At 37.6% G+C, this 16,151-nt stretch overlaps 1 protein-coding gene across 1 annotated transcript; it reads left to right on the top strand.

Annotated features, from left to right (window-relative positions):
* Positions 1–2,444: 2,444 nt before the first annotated feature.
* LOC121720976 (lysosomal thioesterase PPT2-A-like) lies at positions 2,445–15,239 on the top strand. Its single transcript, XM_042107529.1, has 8 exons — positions 2,445–2,903; positions 10,482–10,635; positions 10,717–10,812; positions 10,910–11,014; positions 12,185–12,268; positions 13,728–13,812; positions 13,987–14,041; positions 14,766–15,239. Exons 1-8 carry the CDS (start codon positions 2,742–2,744, stop codon positions 14,910–14,912), a joined length of 888 nt encoding a protein of 295 aa, XP_041963463.1. The 5' UTR covers positions 2,445–2,741; the 3' UTR covers positions 14,913–15,239.
* Positions 15,240–16,151: the final 912 nt, after the last annotated feature.

The following is a 16,151-nucleotide window of genomic DNA, read 5'->3' as shown; positions in this document are numbered from 1 at the left end:
TAGCAGTTTTCTAGTTGTAGCGATTGGGCTGGGCATGAGTGTAGTCCTGACCGCCTGCCGTGATGCTTGATTCTATTCCAAAGCTCAGGCTGGTGTGGAGTGGACTTGATTTCATTATGCATGTAATGCTACGAGTATACAATAAAGATATAACATTTCAACAGAAATGTCTGCCTCATCTGCTTCTGATCTGCTTTTATTTACTGGTATTTACTTTCTAACGTATGTTTCACGGACATCTTTGCCATCATCTATTTATAAAGCAAAGAACACAGGTCTGTATGTCTGCTTGTCTGTTCTACGCATATCACATCTGGCCACGATGGGTTGACCAATGCCCCTTCAGTCTTACAATCATTGGTTTTAACAAGGTGTTTCTGGACATGTTAGGTCATCAAGTGACAACATGGCAATCATTACACCACCACAACACTGAGACAGCCCTAGAGTCATTATGAAATTAGCACTTTCACCTTAGTGCTTGCTTTCAGGAGTCTCAGGCTCTGAGGACTCTAAGGTGCCTTGATTTCAATTGTTATTGTTGCTATATGATGAAATACAATTGAAAATGGAATTGAATTGAATATAGTGTACTAAAATAGTAGGCCTACTATAGCCATGTTTCCATCTATTTTAAGTAATTAAATCAACATATGAACATATAATCTAATAAAAGTAATGAATGAATACATACATAAACAAACAAACAAACAGTAGTGATGGGGACGAGACCGCCTATGCCGAGTCCGAGACAAGACTGAGTCTTTGAAGGGTCGAGACCGAGTCGAGACCGAGTCCGTTGGTTTTCAAATACAGTCGAGTCCGAGTCAAGACCGAGTCTTTGAGGAAGCAAGTCCGAGTCGAGACAGAGTCCTTTAGGAGTCGAGACCGAGTCGAGACCAAGACCATAAAAACATGTCAGTTTTCATATTCATGATTTAATATCACCCCAATTAAGTTAGGCCCAGGCTTAGAATTTCACCATTTTAGGGGCTAAGGCCACTTGGCCTTCAGTTGGGCATATTTGGTGGGGGGCACAAAGGCCACATGTCAGGGCACCAAGGCCAAAGTTAACTATACAGTAGTGAGCTATAAAAATAATCAAAGTTGTATTTAGCCTATTCACAGCAGTAGACCTGCATCACTGTATGAAACATTACAAAAACATGAAACATGACATATTACATAGAACTGTAAATCATCTGATCATCTAATATTTAGATGTCTAGGCTATATTTAATATTTATATTTATTTTATATTTGGCCTGTTATGGAATCATGTATTGAACAATTTCAGCAAGAAACTCAAATAGCCTAGATGCATGCTTAGCATTTTTTGATCATTAAGACTCCTTTCACAAACTCTTACTCAGCTGTATATCCTCTGATTTTAATATTTACCTATATCTAGGCAATATTTGTAACATTTATTTTGTATTTGGCCTGTTATAAAATCATGAAGAACAGTTTAAACACATTTTGAAACCTAAAGACCAAAGTTGGAGACATGAATGTAGACCTTATGGCTTACTGTACAGGGGACTGCTTTATTTCTGGTAAGGTCTGCTGTTTATTCTGATATATGGTTTGTCATGTGTGGAACTAAGGGTTTGTGAAGTATTCCACCGAGATGAATGGGTAGGGGAGATGGGTATAGCACCTTATGTAGATGTTATGATTAAATTTAATTATATTATTTACTTTTCTCGCGAACCGTTCACCACAGCAATTAGCAGCTAACATCATTTAAAAGCTGAGAAAAAGCTCTTTCATGTGGTGTGATACATGTGTCTGTGTGATGAGTAGGCTTAATGATTGCGAGTATTCATTCGAGAGTCATTTTCTCCACTGTGTAAGACTGACTTACAGTAGTTTGCGCTGTGATGCTAAGATTATTTTGACAGGCTATAGGCTAAATAGCCTAAAAATCACTATTAAACGGACGCAAAGCAGAATATTGAAAGAAGGGGGCACCAAGGCCAACGCAAGGGGCAAAGACGTGGCCGCCGTGAAATTTCATTTTCATTTTTTTTTTAATATGGACGTAAAAAAATGCGCTGGTCTCGAGGACTCGGTCTGAAATTACGAGTCCTTCTCCTCCCATTGTGGTCCGAGACCGAGTCTTTGAAGGAACAAGTCCGAGTCGAGTCCGAGAAAGCAGAAATCGGTCTGGAGTCCGAGACCGGACTCGAGTACTACATCACTGACAAACAGAACAAGAACTTACACTGTGATCAGAGCATGGTAAGGTGACAGAATAGCCTTGAAGAGATCATCAGAGTTAGACAAAAAAACATGGGATGTGAGAGATGAATCTATTTAAAGATTGCAAGCTTTCGATACAAATAGAAATGAGGAAGTGGCGGGAAAGGCAAGGTCAATTTAAAGGTCCCTAAAGCTTGGATTGTGAGAGCTCTCCATCATCCTATGTAAGTAGAATTCAGCATTAGCAGAATTTAGAATTAGCCTACAGGTTAACACACATAACAGCATTCAGCAGAAAACACAAATGTTAAGATAGCCACTACAATGCACTTTAATGTGCTGTTGGACTTTTACCTCATAAATGGGAAATAGCCTATCCTCCAATGAAAGTTGTCTCTTCAGAAATGGGAAGCAGTGTCAACAAAACTATTTCAACACAGTTTCAGTTAGACCCTGACACTCTCAAGTTATAGATTAAACATACACTGAAGATAAGCTATATAATTCATAGCACATTGTTTGCATGACAAGCAAATATGACGAACCTATTGCGTAAGTTTGTTAATTGTCCATTTATGTATTCATTTTTGCTCTGTGCATATGTGGCAGTGACAGATGGATATAAGCCAGTCATACTTGTTCATGGACTTTTTGATGGGCCTGGGCAGTTCAGCAGTTTGATTAAGTTCATCTCAGAGGTAAGTAGGCTATCTAATAATGTTTGGCTTTTACATGACATATGAAAATGTAAATGAAAATGTTGAATGGCTGTTACTGTACCCTAAAAAATCACATACAGTTGCTGGCCATTTCAAGCCTTTAGTGCCTGAAATCATGTGTTATAGTGACATTTTAGTCCAATAACAGCCCAGTTGGCATCAATAACAGCTTCCATGGTATCTTTTTGTAGGGGAAAATGGTGGGTTTCTCTGCTTTTGTCAGTTAAAAAAGACAGCATGACGTATGGCGTTTTTCCGCTAGAAGTTGAACATTTCTCAACTTTTGAGCTGCAGAAAAAGACGGTTGCAGTCGCGTTTTAAAAGAAGCCGACGACTTTTTTGAAAACACGGTCTACTCCATAGGGTTATAATGTAAAACGGACGCCGGCAGCTGAGAAAAAGACGCTTAGTCTGAACGTACCCTCAATTGACTTAAATGATACAGAGAGCATCTAAAATAGACTGAATGTTTTGTAAAGTAGCAAATCATTGCAATCACAGTATCGTCAACACCCTAGATTTGAAAATAGTTGAAAAACTATTTGAAATAGTTTACTACACTGTAAAACCGAACAGTACAAGTAAAACAATGTTTTTGATTTGTAAACACTCAAAAATGAAAAACAGTTCATAGTACTCTAATCGTATGTGTTAGGCTACTTGAACAAATTTGAACTTTTAAGTTGTCAGCACTCATCCGCTTTAAGTCATTTGAAAAAATTGAAAGCGTGGGAAAAAAACTGGGGCTAGGATATGGTCGGTCAGAGGTGCAGGGCAAGGTGCACTGTTTTACATTTGCAACATAAATGTAGTTAGGTTACAGAAGAACATTGTGATCACACAAGTAGCCTATTTCTCCACATTTTGCACCAAGTAGATCGTAACGTTGACTGCACACGAGTTATATGCAGTTAAGCCAAACTTACTTTCTTGAAGCAAGCAACTTCCCCACGCAAATTGTTGCAAATTTGTAGGCGGATCTTCTGCCATACGTGGACCTTGTCATTCTACAGAATGTCAATGCCACTGAAAATATTACAGATTCACGCCCCCCAGGTATTGATTCGAATGGCATTATACATGTGGATGGGTCTGAGAATGTTTTCTGCAGGGTAACATACAATACTACTACCATAGATCAAGCTGCTTCATGCAATAGCATGACTTATGCTTATAGTTCTATTCCAACGTTGATTTCTACCCAACTTATACAAAGAAAAGACAAATTTAAAACTAGAAACCTAACAAATATTCTTTCCATACCTCAGCATATTCCTCAAAAACCATGGCATTTTCAGCTAACATGGGTTTACTAAATATAGGTGCACTTACCAAAACCTTTGCAATCAATGATTTTATTAGTGAAAAAAAATGGATTTTCTGTTTCTTGTTGAAACCTGGCTGACTTCAGACAGCGAAGCTGTTCTTGTTGAAAGTTGTCCCCCAAATTATAATTTCTTCCACTCAATTAGACAAGGCAAAGGCCTCCATTCTCTCAAACAAATATAGTTGCACTAGAGTCAACTTTGGCGAATTCGCTTCCTTTGAGTATATTGCCCTCACTCTGAAGGCTGACCCAGCTGTACTTCTATTAACCTTCCTAAACTATGGACTGGCTTTCTCGACCAGTTTTCTGAACTTATGTCGCTCATCATCACTAGCTATGATCGGATAATTGTAAATGGCGACTTTAATATTCATGTCAATAAGACAACTGATGCTAAAGCCAGTAAGTTCCTTAATGTGTTGGACAGTTTAGAGCTAAAGCAGCATGTTACAGGACCCACCCACAACCTTGGCAACACCCTCGATCTACTCATTTCTAGAGGGATAGAAGTCACAGACTTATCAGTAAATGATATAAATATGTCTGATCATTATTGTGTATCTTTTAATGTAGTACTACATACTCCAAAAATTCATCCCGAAATTGCAATCAAATCACGACTCTTGGACATTAGAGCAGAACAGCAGTTCATAGCTCTTATAGACTCCATAAATGTAGATATTTTACATCATCCCATTGATCAAATGGTAGAGGCTCTCAATCGTGAATTAGGCGCTCTGCTTGACAGAGTGGCACCCTTAAAGACTAAAAAAAGGCCCTGTAGCAAACTGACACCTTGGATGAACGAAAATATCCATGATCTAAAAAGATCATGTAGAAAAGCTGAGAGAACATGGAGAAAAACTAAGATACAGGTTCACCGTGCCATTCTAAAAGAAAAAATAGCAAATTATAATAGAGCTATTCGGAATGAGAGAAGGAACCACTTCTCTAAGGTAATTGCTGAAAACAGTGGAAACTCTAGGGTGTTGTTCTCTACCATTGATAGGCTATTGCATCAAACACCTTTTGATACACTCAGTCAGGCATCCTCTCTAAGATGCAAAGAATTTGCAGACTTCTTCAAAAACAAAGTCATTTCTATAAGGGAGGCTTATTGGTAACACAAGTAATATGTTTGATAGTACACCCAAAAACAGTCCCCCAAAATTAAGGTCCTTTAGCACTATCAATCTGAGCTTGGTAAAATTATAACTCAAACCGGCTCCTCAACATGTGTTTTAGATCCAATCCCTACTAGTATATGATAGCTTAGCTCCCTTTATTCTCAAGGTAATAAATACCTCATTAGAAACAGGTATATTTCCAACTGCTTTTAAAACCGCTGTTGTGAAACCTTTACTTAAAAAGTAAAATCTTGACCATACCAATCTGAGCAACTACAGGCCTATATCAAATCTACCGTTCCTGAGCAAAGTACTTGAAAAAGTTGTTTGTAATCAGTTAAATACCTTCCTCAACGAAAACAGTATCCTTGAACAATTCCAATCAGGTTTTAGATCAAATCACAGCACAGAAACGGCTCTAGTAAAAATAGTCAATGATCTCAGACTGGCTACTGACTCAAACAAAGTCTCAATCCTTTTTCTTCTGGATTTGAGTGCGGCATTTGACACCATTGATCATAGCATCCTAATTCACTGCCTTGCGAAGTGGGTGGGTCTCTCTGATAATGCTCTAAACTGGTTTCAAACCTACATTACTGGCAGAGATTTTTATATCAGTCTAGGAGATCATGTATCTGAAAAACATGACTTGCCTTTTGGTGTGGCCCAGGGGAGCTGCCTTGGTCCCCTGCTATTTTCCCTATATATGCTTCCATTGGGAAACGTCATAAGTCAGCATAATGTAAACTTCCACAGCTACGCAGATGATACCCAATTGTATATTTCTTTGGAGCCAACTAACCCAGATGGCCTTTGCTCCCTCACTGCATGCCTAACCTCCATTAATCAGTGGATGAGCAAAACATTTTTGAAACTAAATGATGACAAAACAGAGGTACTTTTGGTTAGACCAAAACTAAAGCGAGATATTGTTCTTAGTAATCTGGGGAACTTGGCGCACCAGGTCAAACCAAAAGTAACAAGCCTCGGTGTCATCTTAGATGCAGAGTTAAGTTTTAAGCCCCATATCAGTAAAGTTACTCAGACAGCCTATTTCCACTTGAGAAACATTGCCAAAGTGCGGCCCTTTTTAACTCAACAAGATGCAGAAAAACGAATTCACGCCTTTATCACTAGCAGGTTAGACTACTGCAATGCACTTTTCACTGGTCTTCCCAAAAAACATCTAAAGAAATTGGCACTCATACAGAACTCTGCGGCTAGACTTTTAAAGGAACCGTATGTAAGAAATGTATTCCAATTAATCATAAAATGGCCCTAATATGTCACTAGACATTAAGAAATCATGTTCATTTCAAATACTTATATCACTGACAACAGTAGTCCGGCCAGGATATTGTCATTTAAAAAGTGAAGTTGCAGCCCTCAACTGATGTTGATGTTGTGTTTTGTCATGTCATTCTGTGTTTTGGCCTGTTGCGCCACCCTCCACCTATCTACTAATCACAAAGTCAGTAGTGTTTCGGCATACGGGTTGGCAACCTCGAGTCAGGGGGGACGGGGAGGGGATACACCTCTCTACAGTCATTTGAAAGTGATTGCAGTACCAGTTTTGGCCACAATCTTACATATGGTTCCTTTAACTAAGACTAAGAAGAGAGAACACATCACCCCTGAGTTGGCTGAACTGCACTGGCTCCCTATTTCCTATAGAATTGATTTTAAGGTTATGTTAATTACTTACAAAGCTCTGAATGGCATAGCACCTTCATATATCTCTGAGCTTTTAATATCTTATCAACCACAAAGGAAACTTAGATCATCCAATTCTAATCTTTTAATCGTACCCAAAGTGCTCTACAAACAAAGTGGAGAAGCTGCTTTTATCCATTATGGCCCCAAACTATGGAACACCCTGCCTCTGTACATCAAGCAGGCGAGTTCAGTAAATATTTTTTTTTAAAAAGATCTGAAAACATACCTGTACAGGAAAGCTTTTAGTTAACTCATCTTATCCTGTAGACTACTTTTTCAGATTATTCTACATCTGCTGCTATTGGAGGGCGCAGCCAGCCAGAAGCAGATGGGCTCCCCCTATTAAGTCAGGTTCTGCTCAAGGTTTCTTCCTGGAATATGGGAGTTTTTCCTTGCCACAGTTGCCATATGGCGTGCTTGTGGGGGGTAAGAGGGTTAAGGCTGCCAGTCTTATGACACGTCATTTTCTATATTTTTGATATGTTGCCGAGTGGATCATAAACGGCCCCTAGCAATGAAGAAAAGTGATTGATAATGACTGACTGACTATTATTGTGTTACATGCTTCAAATGTAAAGCACTTTGAGCTGCATTCTGTGTATGAAATGTGCTATACAAATAAAGCTTACATTGTGTACAGCACCAACGAGCTAGCCTATTCATACTTTGCACGTGACGTCACAACCACTGGCTGGCGGGCAAGAACGTCGTTCTCCTTGCGTTCTCCAGCAACGAAATCCAGTAAATTAGTCTAGGATCTGGCCAGGACGTCGCCAGTTTTACTATACAAAAGTTGGTGTTTTGAGGTGTAAATAACATGCCAGATAGTTGTTGTGCGATTGGATGCACTAACCGCCGAGGAGATAAGCCGGGGTTATGTTTTTACCGGATCTGATATAAGGAGAATTTAGAGAGAAGACAACTATGGATATAGGCTACGTGAAATCGTTTCAGGAAATAGGACCTGGCAACCTTCACAGTATAGGGCCTACACGTCTGTGCAGTGATCATTTCATCAAAGGTAATTTCAACATTTATTTGAATACAATGGGTGTATGATCATGTAATTAATCGTGTCTTAAGTTACCCTGTAGTTTAGTCAATCAACACCACCAGCTGGTTCCGCGAGTCAGCTGTTTGTGTTATGAGTCTAAGCTAGGCTAACAGCTGTCGTCTTTTGCTAACAACAACAAAAGTTGTGTGATACAGTAGGTTGTTTTGAGGTTTGTGATATCTATGGTTTTCAATGACAACGAAATGACCCAACAGTAGAGCTAGATTATTTACGGAGGAATTATTACTGCTCGATTATAAACAAAAAAAAAAAACTTGTCTGCTTCACACAATTTAGCTAGTTAATCCTAGTCCCTTATGCAAGTAGCTTGCTAACAGACTTGATAGTTACTAGAAAGGACTCAATGTTGAAAATACCCAAAACCTTGTGTGGCAATAACGTGTTTTATCTATTATATTATCTTATTTTATTATTTCAGGTGCCAAATCTGATGACCCGCTGTCCCCTGATTGGGTTCCGTCTGTCTTCTCTCACACCCCTGCCACCAAAAGGAGGAAAAGGGAGAAAGACATGGAAAGCTTGTCCCATCATTTCTATTTTGGCCACAGAGAGAAGAGCTTCGGCTGTCAATGCCCATGATATTTAGACAAACTTACCCTAGATGTGCCTGCATAATTGATTGTTTCGAAATTTTTATAGAAAACCCCAAAGACTTAGAAGCAAGAGCACACACATATTTGACCTATAAACATCATCACACCATGAAATACCTAATAGGCATATCCCCACAAGGAACAGTCATATTCATATCTAAGGGATGGGGAGGCCGAACAACAGTTTTAGACAAAGTAGTCCATGTGTGTTGTGCCCTTACAAATTACACAATATGCAATGATTTATTTATACAAACATACACTGTAAATAATAATAATAATGAATATATGACATTTTATATATTACAATAATACTTGTATTACATTTTTACTTTAAATACCTTTGTGCATTGTATTTATTTGTATTCATCTGTTTTATTTATCTATGTATGCATTTTATTTATTTATTGAATAAATCTGTAATTGTCTGTCTAACAGTGCAATTCAAAATTTAGCACTTTTCATTTGTTTTCTTTGTGCACGCTTGCGTTTTGCCAATTCCTGTTTGCAGACACTGCACCGCAAACAACTTCTGTGCATGTACAGTCTCTTACAGATTCCTGATGTACACTACATGTGAGCACACTTCACCTAACCCGGCCATACAGGTGCAGTGGCCAAATCAAATCAGTCCCTCCTTTTCTACAGCAACCCAAGTTGTCAGAGGCGATTCATTCAAGCTGTAGGAATTTGTTCATTTCTTCAGGTCTCTCAAACGGAGTTCTCAGATATTGAGGACCTTACTGTTGAACTCATTCTGATCAGCACGAACAGTGAAAATGCATCCATCTGCCCAAAGAAGACTCCTGTTGTTTTGGATTGAAATGATTGTTGAATTTCTTAGCATTGGTCAGGCATTTGTCATAAAGTATCTATCTATCTATCTATCTAGTCTTGCGCCCTTGATCTAAACTGTGTTTTTTTTATTTAGCCTCCACTACAGCCCTGAACTCCAACCTGTATTTGTTTCCATGGTTTACATGAAAATAAAAGATTAAGAAGAATTTCACTGGCCTTCGTCAACCTTTTTAATAATGTTCTTTCAAGTCCTAAGTTGAAACTAAACAAAATGGACAAGTTTGTTCAACTTCCTGGAAATTATTAAAACTTTTAAGTTTTACATTTAATTTAAAGAATTGGTTGAAGCAAAATTAAATATTTCATGCTGACATTAATAAATCCAATTAAGCTATCTAAGCTTAATTTTATTAATTACTGTGAACTCATCTAGTTGATGTTTCTTTAACTTAAAAAAAACCTTGTTGAACACACTCAAAATTTGCTAGTGAACACTAATTAAAAAAGTTAAGTTTCTTTGACTTAGCAAAACCGAGTTACTATTACTTAATTTTTTTTGTGTAATCGGTTTCACCAATTTTTTGAGTTCAATTAACTTGTCGGGTTTTACAGTGTAGTGTGATCCAATCAGATCACTAATTTGTAACTCTTTAAGTTCATTTAAAGCATGAATGGACACAACTCTAGGATCTACTATTACTGTATATTAATGACCCCATTCTATTCCTTATCAGACCAGTGGGACTACAAGCCAGACAAGTTTAATTTGCGTTGGTGATCAAGAATCACGGACAGAAAATCTCTGAAATAAAAAAAAATACACTGCAGCACTGGTCATAACAAGCTCCTAAAGATATCACTACAAACTCAAATTCATTCAGACCATTTATTCTGACTACACACATCGCTTATTTGTTTCAGTCCCACCCAGGTACAACAGTCATAGCCATTGACCTATACAATGATGACGACAGCATTCAGCCTCTGTGGAAACAGGTGGAGGGCTTCAAGAAAGCAATTTATCCCATCATGCAAAATTCTTCAGATGGAGTCCATCTCATCTGTTACTCTCAAGGTTATCTCTTCTCTCTAGTCAATCATATTGTTTTAGTGATCTGATCAGATAATCTGAGATTTTTCTTTTCTCTCACCATAGGTGGTATGATTTGTAGAGGGCTACTTGCTACACTCGATGACCACAACATACACTCAGCAATATTTCTGTCTGCTCCTTTGGCAGGGCAGTATGGAGGTCAGTATGGCCTCGAAATGTTCCTGAAATATTTGTATATTGAACATTAATCAGATGTACATTATCACCTACAGTATTTTACCTCTGTCCTGTCTAGGTATTGATTCCAGATTTTGGTGGTCCAGCATGTCAAAGAAAATGCTTTATCTATTCTGCTACACTGCGATAGGACAGATGGTATCTGTATGTAATTACTGGAATGGTAAGTGTGATTACTAATCAATTAAGCAAATTAAGACTGCATATTTTTAATAATTTTATGTAATGTAATCAGGAACATTTGATGAAATCTATGAAAAAGTCGTCATCTTTGTACAACTTCCTGGTATTTCATGGATTCCATGATGCAATGTACCAGAATGAGGTTTCAAGGCCCTTTGGAGGAAAAACAGCCACACAATATCACTGACCCGCACCACCTTAAATGACAGTGGCCATCTTTTCACCATTGTCATCCATCATTTTTATGCCAATCCCACCTTAAGTATTTGTCAGGTCAATCCATGTCAAATCATCCAGAGAAAATTCTGGGGAATTTTGTTGTACAGGAGTTCCTATACCAAACTTAGAGAGAAATCCCAAATATTAGATATCTCAAATATAGTTGACTCGAACAGTTTTGAGAGCTTCTCATTCAAACAGTATTCGATTAAGACCTCAGATTGAGTCCTCAGATGCAGTCACCATACTTACTGTATTACTGCGGGTAATTCAATTTTTTGCCAAAATAACTACAAAATGTTGTCGAATATACATCTATGCACCATTCACATAATTCACATTTATGTAAACATTAATTTTATATGTGAAATAACACCTGGTCTCCACTATGGGGGTACAGGGGGTCATAACACAGATGAAATGAGAATGAAGAACATTCAAACAAATATTTCAACAATCATTCAAATGAATTATCTGAATGTTACGTAGTAATTTGTAAATATTTGGACAAACAAATAGCCCTGCTTGCTTACAGCATAAGTGGTTTGGTTTGTCACAATTGTAGTTAATTGAAACATTTTGCCTTAAATTGCCTTAAAGCAGCACAAAGTAGTTATTTTACCTTAAAATAACGGCTTCAGACTTTTTTGAAAGTTCCTAAAGACTTTTTAAAAATGTGATTGTGTCATTGTGTCATGTCATTTTTTAATTTCAGTGCAGGATTAAGATAGCCTGACATAGCTAAACTCAATTCCTGAAATTTTGTGGGTAGGTTATAGTCATGGCTGGCTTCCAGGCTAGGATTAAGCTATAAGCTAATAATACACCACAAGATGAATCTCTTATAAACCTTTTTTATTTAACTTAACCAGGATTGTAAATAATTGTGGATGGCACTGTAATTGTTTTTGAATTTCTTTTTTTTTTCCAGACCCATACCACCAGAGGATGTTCCTGAGTGGCAATACATATTTGGCCTTACTAAATGGAGACAGAACACATGCAAATATCACAAGTACCAATTTTCTTCAGTTCTTAGACTTAGTTCTGTTTTTTCATTCTGTCAATCACATAACTTATGTATGTTCAATTTAAGTTGTTGTCAATATCTGCTTAGATCAGATCAGCTAGCTGCATAGTTAGTTATCAGATAGACAGTAGCCTACTTTCTGATGGTCTTCGCAGTCACAGAAGGCCCATGTTAGGTAAAATGCATTCTTCGAAGCATTGGCCCCTGAATTGCTCTAGATAGAGAGATACTTTTTTGATTCAGGTTGAAATTTATGCATCCAGTAGCGTTTGACACATGAAAAAACGATGATAGCTAAAACAGGACACAACAGCGAGAACACAGGATAAGGTAACAAAGAGTAAAGGCTAACTGTTTATCAGTTTAAATTTCATGGTTTTAGATGTCAGGGTTATCAATGATGATAACTGTTCTATGACAGAATGAATCTTTCATCATATCAGCTACTTATCAATAAGTCACTGACTTCACCCTTTATCAATTGAGTCACTAGAGACTGACAAACTGTCTTACATTGCACAAATTATTGCTGGACAGAATACAAATATACGGTAGCTAAAAATAAATAGTGCTAGTGGTCATATAGTGTTTGTCTGTTTCTGCCCTGTGTCCGGATGTGCTAGCGGCCCCTGAAGTGGGGTTGGTTCAAAGCACTTATTTGGCAATAGCTCAAAAGCACTTTTCCAAAATTAGGATATTTCAGGAAACTTGACCTCTATGAGGTCATTACTCGAGCTCATTATAATTCATTTATGGAGTAGTGCCACATTTGCCTTATTCACCCGGCGGCCAGAACGAGGCTAAAGGGTACACTTGCCATTACACCTCAGTCCAGCAGATGGTGGTGGTAATGCACTCCGTTTGCAAACTGCCAAAAAAAAAAAACTCATTGAAAAAGAACAGGCCAGTGAACCCTTCTTTTTCGGTGAGCTTTTTTTTGGGTGAATAAGGCGAATTGTGAATAATATTCACAGCAATGAGTATCTTACTTACTGGTGTGAAATGTAATACAATTATGGATGGGATTATTAGTAGATTAGAATCTTTATTGTATATAGAGGCTTCATGGCCTCATGGAGGCTTCATACTGATACTACAACTGACACATTAAAAATATTTCCAGATTTACATTTCAAAATGTTCCTTGAATGTTGATTGATTAACTCTATTTGGGTTGCTGATATGTCACAGTGTTGTAAGATAAGAAAGAGATAATACTTTATTTGTCAGACAGGTCTGAAATTTGTTTTGTGTTCATTTAGTTGCTCCATTGCGACATTGTATGTTTGTGTGAGACACACAAACAACACTAATTGTCCATACACCACACACCACAACCAGAGAACAGAAAAACACATAAACACATAGAAGACATAAACATACAAAAAAATCCCTTCACCTTAACCCTTGTTTTGTGTCTTTGTTTGTCTCTGTTTTCTAATAGCTTGGAAGAACAACTTCCTAAGAATAAAAAAGTTTGTTCTGATTGGTGGTCGTGATGACGGACTAATCTCTCCTTGGCAATCCAGGTCTCAAGAATTTCTGTCTTTGTTATAATGCAGATTTTAAAAGTTGTTTTACATATTACACATTACATATTACTACAGTGAATGGTAAAAATTACAAAATATTTTTTTCTGAAAATTGATATTCTGAGAATGTATACATTTACGTGAGGTCTATGCTCTCTTTTTATATTCCAGTCTTTTCAGTTTTTATGATGATAAGGGAAATGTTGTCGACATGAGGAATACAAATGTGAGTTCTATCACACTATAAATGAATCACTGGGTTTTTATGTAAATTACAGTCATCAAAGATATTGAACCAGACACTAACTATGGGTTTGTTGACACCAGACCACTTCTCAAGTCTCAGTTGAGATTGGTCTGGGAAGTTTTCATTGAATTACGACTTCCAGGCACCTAACAATTAGTGAAAGGTTTTAAATGCAGTTGCTTACTCAATTCAAAAGAAAATACATATCCATATCTGTTTAACCTTGTTGCCATCAGCACAGCTATTAATTGCATTGAATGCACTGCTCTGTCATCATAAAAGCATCACCCCATGCCGGATAAGCAATTGTGATTGGTGCCTGGGTGCCTTGGAATTTTTATGAAACCACATACAAATTTACAGCAGGTAACAGAAAACATATCCAAATTGAGTAAACTTCAGTGGTAACTGAGGTACCAGAGAATTAACAGAGGCAAAAAAAAAAAACATCAGCTATGTGTTGTTGTTTAAGATAGATTTTAAGGAACAAAACATCTTAGAAAAGATGTTGTCCATTGTTGTTCATTTTTGTTTTCTCAGTGACTTGACATTTAAATTGGAATTTTTACAAAGCCTTTTTTGCTGTGAAAGCCAAGCAACAAACTTTATTTTTCCACCTATGGGAAATATTATTTTGCTAGTTATTGCTGTAGTTGCTCAATAGCTACCATAATTGAAATTATTGTTCATGTTTTTTTTCCAGTGGTATCTGAAAGATGTGTTTGGCTTGAGAACCCTTGACCTGCGGAAAGATCTGGTGCAATGTGAACTTGATGGTATTGAACATATAAAATGGCCTCATGTTGAAGAAGTGTACACTAGTTGCATTGAGGAATGGCTACGGGCTTAAAGTATAGACTCTGCTGCGCGTCGGGGCAGCATTACCACCTCAAACATGCATTATTTTCCTGATAACGAACGCATTGTCATCCATTATCCCTTACTTACATGGCTTCTTCGATGATCTCAAAGAGGAATTAGGGTGGAGGTTGAGGAGACGCAGAATTCACTGTACCTATAATTTACTTTGCCATGTACACCTTTTGTTTTGCATTTCGCTTGAGAGATGTGTGCCTAGCTCTCTCTCTTTGTTACTTCCAACACAGTCTATGTTTTATCCACTGTTTATTCCCATCAGCATATTATGCACACTGATTAAATGATTTTCTCAACTTTTTATGACTACTGTTATGTCTTAATTCTGCATGCACTTTATGCCACCAAATACTTAAGTGTTCCATGTTGATAGGTCAACAACTTGCTTCCTGTCTATCTCTATTGCTGCTGTGCTGTCAAACTAGGCTATCCAGATTAAATATACATTACATACATTTGTTGTGCTCTTTATAGTATCCTTTTTGGTCAAGTACTTAAATAGCCGATAGCCTACGTGAAATAAGGTCTCCACCTCTGTGCAGAAATTGCTGAAACGGTTGCAAGCACTCTTTTATGCTACACATCCATGTAGTAGGCTATAGATCTTCTTGGCCCAGTGCAGCACTAAAACATCCAATTGAATGAGACTCGTGGCTGCATCATGAACATTTGTCATGAGCAAGAAAATTAGCTGTAGGCCTAGAGTCCAACCTGTACCAGGCTGTGAAGATGTTTTATTTCTGCTGTAAAGTTGAACATTTTAACATGATGGTCAATGGGAATGGGATGTGTGTCAGTTTGCATTTTCCAGACTTGATACTAGTAAACTGACAGGGTAAAATCTGAACCAAATCATTCTGACATTTGTGCTCTCGCATAAGCAACAGCCCCTCCAGTTGCCTAGAAAATTTCAGAAGTCCAGTCATTTTAGGGCCATAGGTCTCCCATGCTCAGTCACAAGATGTTGTCTGCACATAGGTTACAATTAGACGGGGCAGACCGCATGTTCTGAGATTATTATACACAATAGAAAAATAAAATGGAAAAAATGAATCATATCTTTAGTCAAGCAGTCCCTTAAGAATGCCAAGGCACTATATGAAATATTTTAATGTAATAGCCAGAAAAGACAAATGTAGGCCTACCTATGTAGGCCTAGCCTAGAGAATGATACAGTATGTTACAAATGTTGCCTATATTTGTAAATCCGCTT

The sequence above is a fragment of the Alosa sapidissima genome, chromosome 10 (assembly GCF_018492685.1).
Source record: "Alosa sapidissima isolate fAloSap1 chromosome 10, fAloSap1.pri, whole genome shotgun sequence".
NCBI classification, from domain to species: Eukaryota; Metazoa; Chordata; class Actinopteri; order Clupeiformes; family Clupeidae; genus Alosa; species Alosa sapidissima.
This window is presented reverse-complemented; position numbering and strand designations above follow the sequence as displayed.